Consider the following 17,540-nt stretch of genomic DNA (forward strand, 5'->3'; position numbering starts at 1 on the left):
GCGGAAGCTGTCATTAATCTATAGCAAGAACATCCAATAAAAGATTCTGTCGCGAATAGCTGTGGGGTCCAGTATGACAGCCACTCAGGCGTATGTGGCCGCGGAGCGTGGAAACGGCTGGGAATGAAGAACCTAGAGGCTGGTTTCTATTTCAACAGCCAGGTGAGGGTAGCGGCCGCTGGATTAGACGGTGTGGGTCTCTGATTAGGTGTTGATGGGGGGCGGGGGTACCAGCCTGGAGACAGAATTGAAGAGACAGTGTTTTGTTTTTGTTTAGCAGGAAAAAGTGCCTTGAAGAATTACATGTGTGTCAAGGGGGCAGGAAACGAGCTGAGAGGCCGTCGGAACCGGGGGCGGGGGGGAGCTGCGTGGAAGAGGGCGGCTTGGCGAACAGGACATGTTTCTGGGAAATGCAAAAGATAGGTTGCCACCATTTGGTGGCAGAGGAAAAGATGTAAAATTCAAGAGTTAGCACTATCAATCTTTCAGAAGAAGAGATAAGGGGGAACCAATCTCAGTGACCTTGGATTTGGCCAACTCCTCAGATAGGACAGTCCCAGTGTCCACCGGAGAGACAGCAAAGTGAACGTCCAGGTGAAGACCAGTCTGCAGGGGCCCCGTTTTGTGCGTAGCCGCCCGAGTGTCCATCTGCAAGGGAGTGGACGGACGGGTCAGCGGACCACGGCGTCCACACAGCAGAATGCGGCTCAGCCACAGAAAGGAGCTGGTGGCCAGGGCTGGAAAGAGGTCAGAGGAGCCGAGTGAGAGAAAACAGGTTGGAGACCCCCGTGTGCTTGCGTTTAAATACAATGGTGGTGAGCTCCAAAGCCCTTCGACAAAGCGGAGTGGTTGCCTGGGGATCTTGTGTGTGTGTGTGTGGGGCGGGGGAGTGTTGGGGTGAATTTCAAGAGGGAGCCTGGGGGTGGTGCGGGTGCTAAGGTTCCCGCACCGGGAACTGCAGCCCGAGTTGACTAAGAGAGCTCGGAGGGATGGCCTTGAGACGACGAATCTGATTTTCAGTTAGGCATCGACTGTCGGAACGTGGGCCTGACCTGGAATAAGGTCACGTTCTGGGAGCCAGGGAACCACCTCGGGCCCCCCAGACAGGGCTGCTGGGGGCGGCCCCTGAAACCGGCCGACGGGACGCAGGTGCAGCCCGCGGGGCCCCGGCCGCGGAGGGCTGTGGGGCGGGTTAGGGTTCGGCACCTCTGGGTGCCTCGGCGTGAAGTCACGTGATGCCCCACAAGTCCTGCCAGTGCCCCTCACGCCCTCCTGTGACTTCCCGTTTCAGGAACCTGGCCTTCCTGAGGTCGTTTTTAAGCGGCGGCGCGTGCCCTAAGTCTGGTTCTTGCAGACTGGGAGGTGACCTGGGGGTGTCAACCACCTAAAAGAAAAACACGCAGGAAGACTCGATCGGCCTCTGCCGTTTATTTCCGTTCTGCAGGGCCACCCCTGGGCGCGGGAGGTCAGCCCCTGTGGAAGCCGACCAGGAAATACAGCACCTGCGCGAAGTTCTCCGGCCACCCGCCCCAGTTGTCGCCGGCCAGCATCTGCAGGTGCCTCCTCAGGGCCGCGTGCTCCTTCAGCTCCTCCATGAAGGCTGCGTTGTTGCACGTCATGACAGAGAGGACGTAGCACGTCCAGAACTTTACCAGGAGGTGGCTGTTGGTCTCGCTCTTGGAGGCCGACTCCAGCGGGTCGTCGAAAAACGCAGTGAGGATGGGGATGAACTTCAGAAACTGGGCCTGGCGCTGGCTGGCGGGGTCCAGGTAGCACCAGCACGCCACGCTCTGCAGCAGCAGGATCCTGGTCTTCGGGGCCAGCTGGTGATTCTGCAGCAGGAGGGCCACGTCCCTCATGTACTCGGCCGCGAAGGTCCCCGATGTCGGGCCCCCTGCAAGACAAGCACTTGTGTTTCCAGACGGGATCTGGGGTCCCCGGCGGCCAGGGACAGGCGAGCTCAGGGGCTCCTGTTCCGGTTGCTGCGTGCGGATGGACACTGGGGTGCTTGGGAACGTGGGTGGTGACCAGGAGTGGCGTGAGAGGCTGTGGGAGGAGGTCCCTTTGGTTGGGTGCCCTAGGAAGCCCGTGATCACCCAGTGAGTCTCCCTCCCTGTCTCACTCCTCGCCCTCCGCCTGTCGGACTTGAAGAAACACCAGCGTGTTGGAGCAGCCACGGGAGAGCTGCTGGCTGAGCCGCAGAGCCAGGTCCGGTGGCCGGAGAGGTGGCTCCCGAGCTCTGCCCTCCTCTCCCGACCTCCTAACCTGTGACCCAGCCCGGTTCCCGCAGGGTGGGGCCCACGTGCCCCCCCCCCAGTGTTTCCATGCTTTGCCCGCTGAACCCCACTTGGTCCTGGGCTCCACTTTTCTCGTCTGTATTCCTGACTGACCCCTGACTGTCCCAGTCCAAACCCCAAGTTCCGAGAAGGCAGGAGCCGTGAAGGCATCGCAGGAACTGCTGGACGGTGGGGCAGCCGGCGTTGCTGGCTGGAGTCCAGCCCTGGAGTTCCCACCGGGCTCGCGTTTCTCTCGGGTCCCAAGAATGTTCTAGTCAACAATAAAGCCTTAGCTGAGGCCGCGGCACAAGCCTTTCCCCGGCTCCCTACCAGCGCAGCTGGGGCTGAGCCCCATCAAGTCAAAGGGCTCCGGCGCCTTTACAAGCGGCTCTTCCCGCAGCGGGGGCACAGCTGTGGGAGGGGCCAGGCCTGGCGTGCGGCGGGGTCTCGGTTTCCCAGCTCCTCTCCCTTCCTGTGGCCCCCGACCCCGGCGAACAGTGAATGTTTTCTGTCACGGACGCATTCTTTGAAAGATTGAGTCTATCAAACTACATCTAAGTAACTCATTTTCCCATGAAAAAAGTACGGACAGTTAGAGCTACCAGCCAGAACTTCTAATAAGGAGGAGTGGGGGGGGGGAGGGGGATGTAGACAAATGTGAACAAGAATTGAAAAATGTGGGGAAAAAAGGGCTTCTAATAAGGACATGCGTCGTTGAGGACTATCAATCAATAACATGTCACAGCAAACCCTGACATTTATTACAAAGAAACAAGGAGCGAGTTTGGACCTAACTGCCAGACCGCTGCGTGTCTGAACGGTTTGCCACTGAGTGTTCTGTCCAGGCGGACGGTAACCGCTGCTTCCCGCGGGTGCGCCCGGCCGGCCACCTGGCAGGTGCTTTAGGAGCAGCGTGTTATTTGTTTTTCTCAGCTATTTCCTGTGCAATGCCTTTTCACAGGATAAAAACACGAAGTCGTCTGACTCAGCAGGTTGGAATTCTACTGACTCAGTGTAGATCCTTTGATGCTTTTTATAATAAGAACTTCGATAGTCACTTTTAGTTCATATATTTTTGATGAATAGAAGCAGGGAACAAGTCGTGTATTTGATGGACACACTTAAAAAACAGATCCCCGAGGAGAAAATAATTAGTAATGCCTTTCGTGGTGCAAAGACAAAAATACTGATAATTTAGCGAAGGAAGAGCTATCGGAATTTCAAGGCGAGAACTACGAAGACGGCTCACTTAGTGTCATAAACGAAAGCTGGGGAGGTTCGGGCCAAGATGGAGGCGTAGGTAGAGACCCTTCGCTTCCTTGCACAGCCAAAAAGAGGATAACAACCAATCTGAAATCAATAAACCACCAAAAGCACCAGACAATCAGACTGCATGGGACTCCGACGACCAAGGAGTTAAAGGAAAAAAATCAGCCAGAACCACCAGGCCGGCAGAGCGGCGGACCACGTGGGCAGACTCGGAAAAACCGCGGCGACAGGCTTACCTTGGGGGCGGGGCTGGCTGGGGGGCTGGGGGGCTGCGCTGACTGGCGGGGGCCCACGGTGGGTGTGGCGGTAGGAGAAGCTCCCGGTCTCCCAAAAGGGTCCACCGGGAAGGGCGCTGGAGACGAGCAGGCGGCCGCGCGGCTCCCTCTCTGGCCCCGCCCCCAGGGGCGGAGCCGCGGCTGGCGGGAGGGTTGCCCCGCCCAGGGGAACGCCCGACACCCCGCCCCCTCACAACCATCAGGGGCCCGAGAGGAAGAAGGACGGCCCCAGGGCAAGTACAGGGTAGAGCCCCAGGAAGAGAGCTAGGTGCGGAGGGGACCGCCAGCCCAGCTGGTGGAGGATTTAAAGCCCAGGTAATCCAAGCGCTCCCAGGTCGGACTGAGCTGGGTCGAAAAGTGGAAAACAAAGGAAGGAGACCCAAAGTGAAACAAAGCGGAATGTTCAGGGGACCAACCGTGACAGCAAGGAAACCAGGGCTCAGAGCAACCTTCTGGAACAAAAGGAAAAAGGGAACATCCATCCAGAACAGAATGAAGAAGCAAGGATTTGAAAAAGGGAAGGGACTCTTACAAACCTCTGGGACAACCTGAAACGTTCCAATATCCAAATCATAGGGCTGCCAGAAAGAGAGGAGGAAGACCAAGAGATTGAAAACTTATTTGGACAAATAATGAAGGAGAACTTCCCCAATCTGGTGAAGGAAACAGACTTCCAGGAAGTCCAGGAAGCCCGGAGAGTCCCAAAGAAGGTGGACCCAAAGAGGAACACACCAAGACATACCATCATTAAGTTACCCAAGATTAAAGATAAGGAGAGAATCTTAAAAGCAGCAAGAGGAAAGGAGACAGTTACCTACAAAGGAGTTCCCACCATTAGACTATCAACTGATTTCTCAAAAGAGACCTTGCAGGTAAGAAGGGGCTGGAAAGAAATATTCCAAATCATGAAAGACAAGGACCTATATCCCAGATTGCTCTATCCAGCAAAGCTCTCATTTAGAATGGGAGGGCAGATCAAGTGCTTCCCAGACAACGTCAAGTAAAGGGGTTCATCGTCCCCAAACCATTATTATATGAAACATTAAAGGGACTTAGAAAAAGAAGATAAAAAATATGAACAGCAAAACGACAACAAACTCGCAACTATCAACAAATGAACCTAAAAGAAAAGAGAAACAACGGAAACAAAAACGAAGCAAACCACCAGAAGAGGAACAGAATCAGAGAGATGGAGATCCCACGGAGGGAGTTCAGTGGGGACGGGGAGGGGGAGGGGAGGGATGGTGGGGAGGGACTGGGAAGCAGCAGCCGGCTGGGAGGCGGGGAGAGAGAAAGACTGGGGACGGAAACAGAACTCAAAGAACTTACCTGTACAGCCCGTGGAGGTGAACTAAGGGGGGCAATACTGGAGGATTGGAGGGGCAGGGCGGAAGGAGGGTTAGAGGAGAAAAAATCGGGAAAACTGGAATAGCATAATCAATAAAAATATTTAAAAAGAAAGAAAAGGAAACAGCTGGGGAGGCCAGTACCTGTGAAGGCCAACAGTCCGATGCGGTAGGCGGCCTGGGCCCTTTTCTCAGCGGCCAGGGATTTGTTCCTCAGCACCTGGCCCAGCAGCACCATCTTTTCTTTGTGAAAAATGCTCTCCGCTGTGGGGACAGGTTCCTCCTCTTCCTTCTTCACGAAAAAGGCCTTCACCTTGGCGTTCCAGAAGTTCTGCAGGCACTGATACAGCCCCGCAAAATACTGGCGAATCTGAGCGAAAAACTGCCCGTGAGACGCCTGGGTCTGGTCCATTGCGCAGACGGACGGGCCGGCGCGGCTCGCGCTCCACCCCCCGGTCCGGTCTGCAGGAACAATAGCTGAGAACCCGGAGCGCGTCACCTAGCAACGCAGTAGCGAGGCCCACGCAGGCCAGCGGAGCAAGGGGTTCTGGGGGTTAGGGCCGGGGAATCGGGTACATGATGATGCTTTTGACTTTCGAGGAGCTCCCAGTCTTTTTTCTCCTGGTAGCTTTACCAAGTATCAGCGAAGTGAGCACTTCTGTCCTCCTGTGCGAAGGAAGGAATTTCACGGCGAGAATGAGCTACAGCGCTGAGAGTGAGGTGCAGGGTGTACGTGCCGACCGGCTCCCTAGGGCGTGTGAGCACAATACGGCCGACTCGGCATGAGACTGGAAATTCAAAAATAACTTTTATTGCAACTTACACGAGACAGACAGTGATGGATACAAATGCCGCAGAACTAAAAGCACCCCCCTCAACCAAAAAATAAAATGCAGAAGTGAATACAAAAGGGATGGAGTCCATTACTCATGCAATATCCAAAAAACTTTTTTAAAAAACCACAAACCAAACAAAAAACTGTAACATTTGTGACTTAAGGTTCTATAGAAAGTATCGTGTCAACCATTTAATGTCGACCAAAGACTAAACATACGAATTACACTGTACAATGCATTGAAAAGGAAGGTTATCTGTATACATATAATATTTACAAATGTACAAATGTATATATACAACTTCACAGTCAAAAGGACTCGTTGCCAGGAAGCCTGGCGAACAACGTGAACTTTAAAATGAAATCAGAGTTGCTTTTCAAGGTCTTGCTACAAACGGAAACATTTGAGATGACACCCATGTGGTATCGTGTACAAACACACCCAGGGTTCAGTTTCAGTTACACTCACACCAAATTTGATATCTTGGCATTTCCCACCCCGAATACTCTCAAGGGGAAGAGAGGTTCCTTGGTAGCAGTCCTGAGAGGCCGTGCACTGCACCCTGATCGGAGCTGTGAGGGCGGCTGCCGTTTGGACTTTTTGGCCAAGGGGACCCAGCGGGGGCAGGAACCGGCCCGCAGTGCGCAGGGGGGCTGGCCCCCTGCCCTCACGGGAATTGTCACAGAGGCCAGGACCCCTGTCGATGTCCCTGCACCTTCTGTGCTCTCCCTCCTTCCTCAAAGAGCATCCCAGCCTTCTGAGCCCAGGACTTTTGGTTTTCATTTGTCTTAGCAGCAAGGTACCTCTACTGAGCAATATCATTTAAAAAAATGGCTCTTGGTTTTGAAAAAATAAAAGCTTCCGCCTCGCCTGTCTTTGTTCTCAGCACGTGCGGGTGTGATCGTGAGCAGGTGGCCTGGAGTCTCCCACCAGTGTTTTCACCACGGGGGGGAACGTGCTTTTGGAACTTTCGGGGTGGAGAAAAGAAGCGGAAGCAATGGTGGACATTCTGAAACGAGGAAATGTAAAAACCACTAAACTCCTACAATGTGTCATTCTACCAGGTTCTGCAGGCAAACTTTTATTCGAAGGAATTCTTTTTTGTGTTTTGCATTTAAGGGAGAGTTGGGTGGCGGGGGCAGCACGGGGGGCGGGGCGGGCAGTGGGGGTGGCTGGGGGAGGGGCGCTCCACCCTGAGATCAGACACGCGGGGAAGAACCGCAAGCCGCACGACGTGCACCGAAGCGTCAATCACGGGACTGGCTCACGCTGACAGAAGAACTTCCACAACAGTGCGAAGATGGCTATTTTGAGATCCCACACACAGCAGGTCGGAGGGGCTCGGACTCGCCGGCCACGTGACGAGCGCACGCAGGGCACCCGGCCCCAGGCGCTGGCCGCGGGAGGGGGCGGGGCCGCGGAACCGGAGGGAAGGCTGCTGCACCGGGCGACTTCCAGGTGGCCCCGGCGGCCCGCTGCGAGCGGGACACCCGGGCCGGCTCCGCCACGGCGCCGCTGGAGCACCAGGCCCTTGGGAGGACGGCTCCGCGACGGCCGAGCCAGCCGGTCGTCAGAAGGCCGTGGCCACCTCCACCCCGGGGCGACTCGCGACGCCGACGCCGTCTCGAGGGAACTTGTCCAGCTGCTCGTAGGCCAGCCGCCCGTCTTCCCCTGGGTGACAGCGTGAGAGAGGGTCACGGAGTCAGCCTGACGTTCCCGCCCCCACCCCCCGCGGGCCGCGCGTCAGTGCCGGGGAGGGACCGCTGGCGCTCGCCAGTGTTAACGTCAGGCGAGGGAGAGCCGCCCTCGGTGACCGTTCCATGTGCCGTCCCAGGACAGCTAAGGCCGGACGCGCGAAGGCCGCCAGGGCGTGAGACCGGGGAGCCCCGTGGGCCCGCGGTGTCGGGGTTCCCCTGACGGCCTCGTCCCTGCACACCCATCCGGATGGAATCGTTCCAGGTGCGCAGGGGCGTGGCCAGGGCGGGCTCTCGACGCCGGAGCGTGCGCCGTCCACCTGGCCTTGGCATGTTACGTGTCGGCACATGTGAATGGTCATTCACATGTCATTCATAAAAGTCAAATTGGGGCTTTCAGACTTAAGCCAAAAAATGACCGCATGCCCTCCAAACATGGTGCCGATGTCTGTCTACCGCCCGCAGCGAGTCCGTGGGTCAGGAGGACCCTCGTGGCCAGCCAGTGTGTGTCTGTGAGTTACTGGACTCTTCTGCTCCATTTCCCTCTTTTAAAAATAGTGTCGGAAAATGGGAAGACAAAGCATAGAGGACTAACGATAAGGAGCTTTTGTCCGTTTAGTTCGGAGACTAAGGTGCAAGGAATCGGCCGTGCCAGTCAGAACTCTACTGGGAAGAAAGGCAAGAGGACACAGACTGACCTTCTAGAAATGCACTGATATTGGTGCGTTTCAGAAACGCAGTAGATTTATAGTCTATGGCCGTGTCGGGAAATAGGGCCTCCCAGGACAACACCGAGTCTGGAATAATTCATCCCTCCAGGTGCTTTAGTGGGTCTCATCTCATACCCATGGGAGCAGAGTCCCCGGAGGGGGACCGGGCTGGAGCGTGGGGAGCAGGGCCTGGTGGTGCCAGAGGCCGCGGCCACCGGCAGAGAGCTCGGCCGAGCGGGCAGCTGCTGTGCGGGCAGCTGCGGTGACCCCCCGCACAGGGTCAGCCCGCGGCAGCCACACCCCCGAGGCCCTCGGGGGGTGGCTGCGCTTCGAGAATGCCTGCCTTCCCTCACGGTCGTTCCAGAACACGCGGGAAGAAAAGCAGTGCCCACTAGGGACGCCCTGGGCACGTTGTTAGGGAGAGAAATGATTTCTGGGCGGTAAGGACTGACTCTGTTATCCGTCCCACAGCCACGCCGGCGAAGACTGCTCTGTCTGTGGCGACACTTTCAACCCCAGGACGGAGCCTCAGGACATAAACGGTCACCCAGGAAGAACACTAATGAAGTGACGTTCACGGGGGTGACAGAGGCCAGGGACGCTCCGTGACCTTGGCAGGCTGCCAGCGTCAGACCAGGTGGCTTTGCCCCACTGGTGGTGCCACTGCCCAACCGATCACAGCTGAGGACTCGTGCAAACAGCCCCGTGGGGGGAACTCACCCAGAGCCAGGAGCGTGTCCGAGGCCACCTTCCTAATCTCCTCCGCGTCGGACCGACACAGCGCCACCAGCATCCTGATGCTCTCCGTGGCCTGCGGGGAGGGGGCGGCCGTCAGCAGCACGCCCTCACACGCATGTCGGGGCCGTGTGAGACTTAGCGTCTCAGAGCCGGTGGGGAACCCCCACCCCCCACCCACTGTTCAGCTGGGTGCCAGGAGCCAGGGGCCGGTTCCCTGGCGCCCCAGCGGGCTGCTCAGGAATGGCGTCCAAAGGACGGGGCTGAGGGAGGGAGGGAGGGAGGGGACGAGTGGGGGCGGTTGCTGCTGGGAGGTGGCTGTGGGCTCCTCGCAGACCCAGGAGGCTGGAGGTGGGGTGAGACTGGTGGGGTTTGGGGTGACTCCTGCCGACAGCGAGCCGGGTCATCGAGGGGATGGGAAGACGGGGCCGGGAAACGCTGGGAGTGACTGGGGCCCAGGGAGAACCTGCGGGGGTGGGGCGGGGAGCGGCTCCAGCCACTCGCTCCCGCTGAGATCCGGGGAGCTGATCACGGACACAAGTCAGGGCTTTATTCCTGGGAGGAAGCTGGGCTCCCGACCCGGAGGCGGCGGGGCCGGGGGCCTGGGACTGGAAGGTGGCGTGGCTGGGTCCTGGGTGATGTGCCGGTAAGGCAGGTGGGGCCGGCCCCGGGGGCCCCGGGGCTGAGCACCTCGGGCTCTGTGGCTTGTGTCCAGGGGTGGGCGTGGGCGGGGAGCCCTGCGCCGCCCTGGCTTTCACGGCCTGGGCGTGGAGCGGGGAGCGGGGCCCGGCAGAGTGTGGACAGAGTCCTTCACGCAGTGCGGAGGACCGCCCTCCGGGAGGAAGGGGTCGGTCCGGGCACCCCCAGCACGCCGGACTGCAGTCCTCGGCCGGGTCCGAGCAGCCCTGCTCTTTCTGGGCCCCGTGCCACTCGGTGAGTCATCCCCTGCCCTCTCTTTCCGGGAGACACACTTTTCCAGTGCTGACCCCGCGGCAAGCGGACACATGATCGTGTCCCGAAACATGCGGATTTTCACGGAACAAAGTCACCTTTAGTTACTGTTTAAAGAAAACAAAAGCAAAACTCCGAACTAATCCAGAGGGAGCAGGGCCGCTACGCCAGGCACCACACACCCCGTGGAGAGCTGCCCCGCCCACGGCCCGGCCCCGCCCCGCGCCGGCCTCACCTGCAGGCTTCGCAGGGCCAGGCAGGCTGCCTTCTGCAGCTGCAGGTCCGGCGCGCTCAGGGCTTCACAGTAATAGAGTACGGCCTGGGGGGAGGGAGGACAGTGTGAGGACACGCGTGGTGGCCGTGTTAAAGGCTTGTGTCACCTTTACTGCCCGAGAGAGGCTACAGGTAAAGATACTCTGCGTGACCTTCAGAGCAGAGAACCAACACAATGCTTGTTCATTTAAAGAGCCGTCTTTTTTTTTTTTTTACTTCAGTACACAGACACTTAGCTATCACAACGTAGTTTTGTATTTTAAATTGTCTTTCACAGGATGTGACATTCAGTGCAGGAAACGGAGTCAACAACAGTGTCAGAACTCTGGACAGTGACCGGGGGGGGCATGAGGCTCATCGGGGGACCACTTCGTAGATTACACAGATGCCTGACCGCTGAGCCGTGCGCCTGACAGTCATGTAAAATAATGCTGCGTGCCAACTGTCACTGAAAAGTAAATTTCAACGTCAAAAAACTGTTTTACAGAGTAGGTATCACTCACAAGCAGGCGCCAATTATGATATAGAGAAAAACGGCCACCCGTTCAGAGCAGGTGACGGAAATGAGGCCGGTGCCTACCTTCTCCCTGAAGGGCTCGCTTCTGGCGGCCTCGGCCAGGTGCAGCCGCACGGCCTGGCTGACGCCACTGTGGCCGCCGGTCAGCAGCAGGGCCAGCGTCCGGAGCACCTCCTGCTGGGCCGGGAGGCCGTGGGCGGTGAGGCCGCCGACCGCCTGCAGCAGCTTGTCCTCCCGCAGCGACGGCAGGCTCTGCACCAGGGCGACTGCGGGGGGAGGGGGGATGGGGGCGGGGGGGGGGAGAAGCGCAGAGAGCTCATCACCGCTGCCGCCAGCGAGGGCCCCACGAACCCGCAGGGACGGACCCCGCCCGGTGCCTACGACAGAGAGCGCGTCTCCCCCGAGGGAGAACAGGACAGGTCCCTCCAGGGGCCCGAGGGAGGCAAAGGGCAGGTCACACGTGGGCCAGTGACGTGGCTCTCCACGGCACACGGCCACAGAACAGCTCACGGACGGGCTACACCGCAGGTGTGAAAACACACCGTGACGGAAGCCCAAGCACACGCCTGCTGCGGTCTTCCCGACACAGCGAACTGGTCTCTCGCCGCGTCGCTCGGGCCGAACCGGGCCCGAGGGACCCCACCTCTGCTTTCTGCCCGTCGGCGCTCGGGCCGCCGGGTGCGGCGGAGTCCCGGTAGTGGTTGGAATTGGAGACGGCCAATAAAAGGCAGGATTTGGGGGCCCGCTTGGACAAACCACGTCCCACGCACCAGGACTGCGGGCGAATCCCTCCCCAGAGCCCCAGGCACGGCCCCCGTCAGCCACGGAGGCACCAGGGCCGGTGTGCGTGGCCCGCACAGACGGGAAACAGAAGCTAGCTTCCCGTTCTGACGACAGAGCGGCACCCCCACCCAGCGGACACGTTTGTGAACAAACATATTTTTTTTTTTGCTGTAATCTCCTATTTCTCCTGCTGGAGATGTTCCTGTAGTTTCACTGTTTCATAAACAACTGCCCTGGTTAAAAACGCACCTAGAAGCTACAGCCGAGCACGACGCGAGGCCGCCCCCCGCCCCCCAGCGCACCAGACCGCGTCTCCCCAGCGCACGCCCCACCTTGCTGGGCCAGCTGGTGCAGGTAGCCGGGCAGGTCGCTCACGCCGTGGCTGGCGAAGTAGCTGTGGTACTGGAACACGGTGACGACCTCGGAGGGCAGGCTGGAGGGCGGCAGGGGCTCCGCCCGGTCCAGGATCTGGGACACCAGGGTGCGGAACACTGTTCGGAGGGAGAAGGCGCGAAGCGGCTGTTCAGAAGCGTGCCCGTCTGCCCGTCTGCCTGTCCTCGCGGCGGAGCAGGACGGAGTGGGGAGCGCACGTGGGCTGACCCTCAGGGTGCAGCCGACCACATGTGAGACCCACACAGCTGCGTGACGAGCCCTGGGCCGCGGCAGGGGGCCTCGGCCCCTCCCCCACCCCCAAGTCGGCCCGGCCTGCGCCCAGCACGGGACTCGGTGAACCTGCTGAGCAAGCGCTCGGGTATCCGCCCCCTTTCACTCGCGGGGACGTCTGTGGGATTCGCCCCACGCGGTGCCTGCACCAGCGGCGTGTCCCTCTCCCCCGCCGCGGTGGGACCCCCGGTGCGTGAACCCACGGCAGTTCGTCTGCTCCGTACTGAGGGGCACTGGGCCTGTTCCCCGTGCCGGCCCGTCCGCAGAGCCGCGGCCGACTTCCCTGCACGCCCGCCCCTCCTCTGTCTGTGGGCACGAGCGCGCACTTCCCGGCGAGGGGCGGGGCGCGCACTTCCCGGGGTGCAGCGAGGAGCCGAACTGCTGGATCGGCGGTGGGGGGGGTGGGGGGGGGACTTGACTTGGCGCGGTGGGTGGTGATGCCCTTGGACACGCCCCCCGCACTGGCCACGCCCCCACATGGCGGCACAGACACACCGCGCTCTGCACAGTCACTGCTGGCGGCGGAAGCAGGGCACGTCCGTTTTCTCCTCTCGGTGCCGTCAGGGCCGGGGACACCCTGGGCCGGGGCGGCCGAGGGGGTGGGGTGCGGTGGGGACCCCGGGACCGCGTGCGGGCCTCCCGCCCGCTGGACCCACCTGCGTCTGCCAGTCCCGGGTGGTCTCGGTTGACGGCTGCGGCGAAGCTGGCCTCCAGCTGCCGGACCACCCTGTCCGCGGAGCTGTGGTACGCGCCCGCCGAGCCGCAGCACTGGGTCCAGAAGGACAGCAGGGGCAGCTTGTCGTGGAGCTCGGGGAGGGCTGGGAAGAGAGCGAGTGGGTGAGGCGGGGGGAGGGCCTGTGCGGGGGCGGGGGGAGCGTCACCGCCGGCCTTTTGATGGTTTGGTGGTTTTACAAAAATATTTTATTTATTTTAGTTTTAGACAGAGGGGAAGGGAGGGAGGAAGAGAGGGAGAGAAACATCGATGTGTGGTTGCCTCTCGTGCGCCCCCTACTGGGGACTAGGCCTGCAACCCAGGCACGTGCCCTGACTGGGAATCGAACCGGCGACCCTTTGCCTCTCGGGCCGGCACTCGGTCCACCGAGCCACACCAGCCAGGGCCGTTTCATTTTGTGTTTAAAGACCGCTGGCCTGCGGGAGGCCTGGGGGACCCAGAAGGCGTGAGGGGGAGCTCACGCAGCCGGGGCAGCGAGCAGGCTGTCGGGTCTCCGTGACGGAGACCCCGGGCCCCGCCTCCCGTGACGTCACAGCACAGACGCACAGGCTCAGAGCACCCCCTGCCCCTTTTCACGACACCTGCCGAGGTCCCCTGCTCCTGGCGGGTCGGAGCAGGGGGCAGCGTGCACAGGGAGGCCCCCAGGACACCCCGGCTCCCTCAGAGACAGCAGCCGTGGCCACGCCCCGCTGTCCCCGCTGAAGAGCCAGCATGGGGGAGACGGGGGTTCTGGGCCCGCCACCCAACCACACCAGCTCTGAGGCATCCTCCCCCCAACAGGTTCCCCACCCAAAACTCTCTGCCAGGGACCCTCACCCACCAAGGCCGTGGGTCCCTATCGGGCTTGGGGCGTCCTGCATTGGACCCTCGGCCGCCGTAGGAGCTGCCCTAGCCAGCTCCGTGACGGGAGGGCCGCCCCGGTCACGTGTCCCCCAGCGGGACTGCACAGGCAGACGTAGCCCGTGAGGCTGCCCGGGGGGAGACTCGGGCTCTGTGTGTCCACTAGTGTCTGCCCACCGGACGTGGAGGCCCCCTCGAGAGCGGGGGTGGGGGGGTGGGTACTGAGCGGTGCTAGCAAAACCGCACGGCTGTGGGCACGGCCCCGAGACCCCCCACACCCCCGCTCCGTGGGTGCCTTTCTGCGGCCTGCCGTGCGGCCGAGCGGAGAGCAGGCCCAGCGGGGCGGACGGGGCGGCCTCGCCGGCTCACCTTCCGAGACCGAGCCGACGCCCCCCACGCTCTCGTCGCTGACGGCCGCCAGCCGCTGCATCACCTGGACTTGCCTGGAGAGCTTCTCTAGGAGGTTTCTCGCCACAAAGGGGGTTTTGCTCGAGAAAACGATTTGCTGAGAAAACAAACAAAAGGAACCGTGTGCATTATGTGGTCCGCAGCGCTCCCCCTCCCAGCCTTGACCTTGACGCCGAGTGAACTCACACGGTGCCCTTGCTCCCCCGCGATGACGCTCCCAGTTCCTGATACACTGACAGGCTTTTGCTGCTTTAAGGGTTTGTTGTTGTTTTTTTTGCGCCTATATATCAATTCAGGGATTTCCCAGCAGTGCTGCTGCTGGGCCACTGTGACCCCGTAAACCTGCTCAAGAACCGTGGGGGGCGCACTCAGGCTGCACATCCGCAGCCACCAGAGCTCGGGGGCCAGACGCTGTCAGAGCCCTGGGCCTGTGCGGGCTCACCCTCCCTCTCACCATGACCCGGGGAGGGCCTCGTCTCACAGAGGTAAACTGAGGTACAGCGAGGCTAAGGAGGCTGACCCGGCCGCCTACACAGTGAGTGAGTGAGTGACCTGCGTGCAGGTCGGAAGCGGAAGGGGGGGAAGCACGGGGCACCTGTTAGGGGGCGGGGGGGGGTTGTCTGCCTTTGTGCCTCCTGCCCACCTGGCGGGCAGGGGCGCACCTGTGCCAGGGTCCTGCCCTGCCTAACGCGTTTGGCCTCGAAGACAAGCAGGACTTTCCGGCCCACTGAGCCACGCCGGCCAGGACTGAACTACTTTGTCTCAAATGTAGTTACGGCACCGCGCCCCTTACGGGACTTCCGTTTCCACCTCTCTGTACCCATGCACCGAATGAGCACGCACACGCACCGGTTCAGGAGTGGGTGCCGGTGAAAAGTGAGGATTTTAAGTGGCACTCCCCCCTTCACTCCCCCTCCTCGCCCCCCCTTCATGTTTAGAGCGCCTCTTTCGCTTTTCCAGCGTGGACTGCGCCACGGAAGAGGTGAGTGGTTGTGACCGTGGCCCCGCCGTGGGAGAGGCACCACCCTGAACACTGCGCCCCGGCAGTCCCTGGCCAGAACGCTCGCCCTCCCACAGGGGCCCACGAAGGGGCCTTTCCCACGACACGGGACTGGCAGTTCGCTCAGCACGGTCTCAGCCTCGGCGGGGACAGGAGCCGCGAGAGCCATCGCATTCAAACGGCTGCGAGTACAGGACAGTCTTCCCCGTTTGGGCCAGAAAAAAGGACCCGCCTTCCGCCGGATTGGTTCAGCACGGGACACGGGAACCCAGCAGTCGACAGACGAGATCATCAGGGGGCGGGTCAGTGTGGGGGGCGGGGGGCACGTGGAGGGAGGGTAAGTGTGGACCAGCCACCCCAGCGCGTCAGCGTCGGGGGCCACGTGGGGGGGAGGAGAAGTGAATTCTATGTCAGGAAGCAGCAGCACCGCCCACGGCTGGCCTCGCCGACCCCCCGTTTCACCCTACCTCCCCTCCTCCAGTGGTCCCTGTTCCTTCTCCACCTGCGCCCTCCCTGACCGCCCGCCGCCCTGAAAGGTCATTCACTCGCTTTCCCTCTCTTCCTGCTCCCCGTGCATCTCCGCACCTGGGCGAGCTGGGGGAGGGGCGGATGCCGGCGGGAGAGACCCGCCACCACCAGCGGGGAGGGAGGACGGAAGCCGAGCCTGGGGGCGGGGGCGGGGCACTTCCGGCCACGGGAGGATTTCAAAACCTGAGCTGCACTGTTGCAAAATGTTCAGTGGTAAACAGCTTGATCTGAGAAGAAAAATAAGCTCCCCCATGTCCCAGATCACAGCCCACTGGGGTGGCTAATGGCTTATAAAGTGTTCGGTGTGGCTGCTAATCGGCACTTATCCAAGCGGGGGACCGGTAGGCCGCCGCTTTGAGCTCCCGGGTGCGGGGGCGGGGGCGCCCACCGGATGCCTTCGTGTTGGCGTGCGCGCAGTCACAGCCGCTTTCAAAGCCCACTTGTAGGTGGCAGAACGCAAGTTCTTTCTTTTTCCTTAAGCACGTTATTCCCATCTATTGCCGAATGGCTTCAGAGTGGCAGCTAACCACACTGTTCCCGCGGGCGCGTGGGGTCCGGGAGCTGGGCTTTAAGACCGGAAGCCCAGGGTCTTGGGAGAATGGGCACACCCATTGGAGTTAAAAAAATTTATTTTTCAATCCTCACCTGAGGACATGTTTCTATGATTATTTAGAGAGAGAGAGAGAGAGATCAGTGTCAGAGAGAAACACTGACTGGTTGCCTCCGTACACATCCTGAATGGGGATCGAACCCACAACCCAGGTATGGGTCCTGAGTGGGAATCGAACCCACAGCCTTTGGTGCCCAGGACGAGCTCCAGCCTGCAGAGCCGCCCGGCCAGGGCACCCTCCGAGCAGGGCTGTTCTCTGGGGGCTGACCCCTCGCTTCCGCGGCAGCCCTAGAAGCAGCAGCACGCGCCCCCCGCCCCCCGAGGGCGGCCCTACCTGCACGAGCTGGGTGCAGTGCTGCAGGTGCCTGACGATGGCCACGTCCAGGCTCTCGTTGCCCGTGGTCAGCGGGAGGGGGCTGCCGGCCACGCTGGTCCCCACGCCCGTGTCCTCCGTCAGCGCCTCGCTCACGTGCACCCGGGCCTCCGGGTGCGCCGGCCTGTAGCTGTGGGGGCGGCACACGGACAGCCCGTGAGTGGCTGGCCCGAGGCCCCCCACGGCCGCCGCCTGCCTTTCGGGAATGGCTTCTTTCCTCCGCCCGGCGCCGCTCGCCTGGTGTCAGAGCGAGTCACAGGACAACTGCTCTTGCAGCCCCCCGGGACTCAAACTCGCACCCTAACGAGAGGGGTAAATGTGCCCCGGAGCCCTTTACAAAGCGTCTCCCTGACGCGGCTTGGGAACCTGCCTGCCCGGGCACCTGCGAGGGGGGACCGCCCGGCATCCTGGGCCTAAACTGGCCCCGCATCTCTGGCTCCCCTCAGCAGCCCTGCTGAGCGTGACCTGCGTGACCCGAGACAGGTTCCTGGCCTGCGCCAGGCCCGCCCTGGAGAGAGGGAGGGAAGCGGCCGGGAGGAGGCCGGGCCGCCGCACTCGGAGGAGAGCTGAGCGCGTTCCAGTGGGTGGAGGCGCGGCTCCCCCTGCCCCTCGGGCTGCGTGCGAGTAAACCCCACGGCCGGGGAGTCACGCCGTGGGGGCACGTGCGTCCAAAACTAGATCTGGTGCATCAGTTGTTTTATTCTGAAAGGAGCCCGGGTG

At 61.0% G+C, this 17,540-nt stretch overlaps 2 protein-coding genes across 4 annotated transcripts in view; both read right to left on the reverse strand.

The window, feature by feature from the left end:
* Positions 1 to 1,428: 1,428 nt before the first annotated feature.
* Positions 1,429 to 5,863, reverse strand: ARMH2 (armadillo like helical domain containing 2). Its single transcript, XM_045861661.1, has 2 exons — positions 5,311 to 5,863; positions 1,429 to 1,894 (listed from the first exon to the last, which is right to left on the reverse strand). The coding sequence occupies exons 1-2, from the start codon at positions 5,576 to 5,578 to the stop codon at positions 1,467 to 1,469; spliced, it is 696 nt and encodes a 231-aa protein (XP_045717617.1). The 5' UTR covers positions 5,579 to 5,863; the 3' UTR covers positions 1,429 to 1,466.
* A 94-nt stretch (positions 5,864 to 5,957) lies between these two features.
* The window catches only part of RIPOR2 (RHO family interacting cell polarization regulator 2), a 109,717-nt gene continuing 98,134 nt past the window's right edge, over positions 5,958 to 17,540 (reverse strand). For all 3 annotated transcript variants that reach the window (XM_045861657.1, XM_045861658.1, XM_045861659.1), the window contains exons 15-22: positions 16,782 to 16,950; positions 14,271 to 14,406; positions 12,985 to 13,146; positions 11,998 to 12,156; positions 10,946 to 11,148; positions 10,328 to 10,411; positions 9,127 to 9,217; positions 5,958 to 7,673 (exon numbers count right to left, since the gene is read on the reverse strand). In XM_045861657.1, coding sequence (XP_045717613.1) covers positions 7,573 to 7,673; positions 9,127 to 9,217; positions 10,328 to 10,411; positions 10,946 to 11,148; positions 11,998 to 12,156; positions 12,985 to 13,146; positions 14,271 to 14,406; positions 16,782 to 16,950 — 1,105 coding nt within the window. In that variant the 3' untranslated portion in view covers positions 5,958 to 7,572. The remainder of the gene's footprint in view (positions 7,674 to 9,126; positions 9,218 to 10,327; positions 10,412 to 10,945; positions 11,149 to 11,997; positions 12,157 to 12,984; positions 13,147 to 14,270; positions 14,407 to 16,781; positions 16,951 to 17,540) is intronic.

The sequence above is a fragment of the Phyllostomus hastatus genome, unplaced genomic scaffold, assembly GCF_019186645.2.
Source record: "Phyllostomus hastatus isolate PE091 unplaced genomic scaffold, TTU_PhHast_1.1 phas_scaffold_216, whole genome shotgun sequence".
NCBI classification, from domain to species: Eukaryota; Metazoa; Chordata; class Mammalia; order Chiroptera; family Phyllostomidae; genus Phyllostomus; species Phyllostomus hastatus.

Excerpts from the sequence above, each read along its gene's own strand:
- ARMH2 (XM_045861661.1), bottom strand. The coding sequence starts at position 5,578 with ATGGACCAGACCCAGGCGTCTCACGGGCAGTTTTTCGCTCAGATTCGC. Across the intron at positions 1,895-5,310 it reads CGGACTGTTGGCCTTCACAG|GGGGCCCGACATCGGGGACC; the intron begins GTACTGGCCTCC and ends CTTGTCTTGCAG.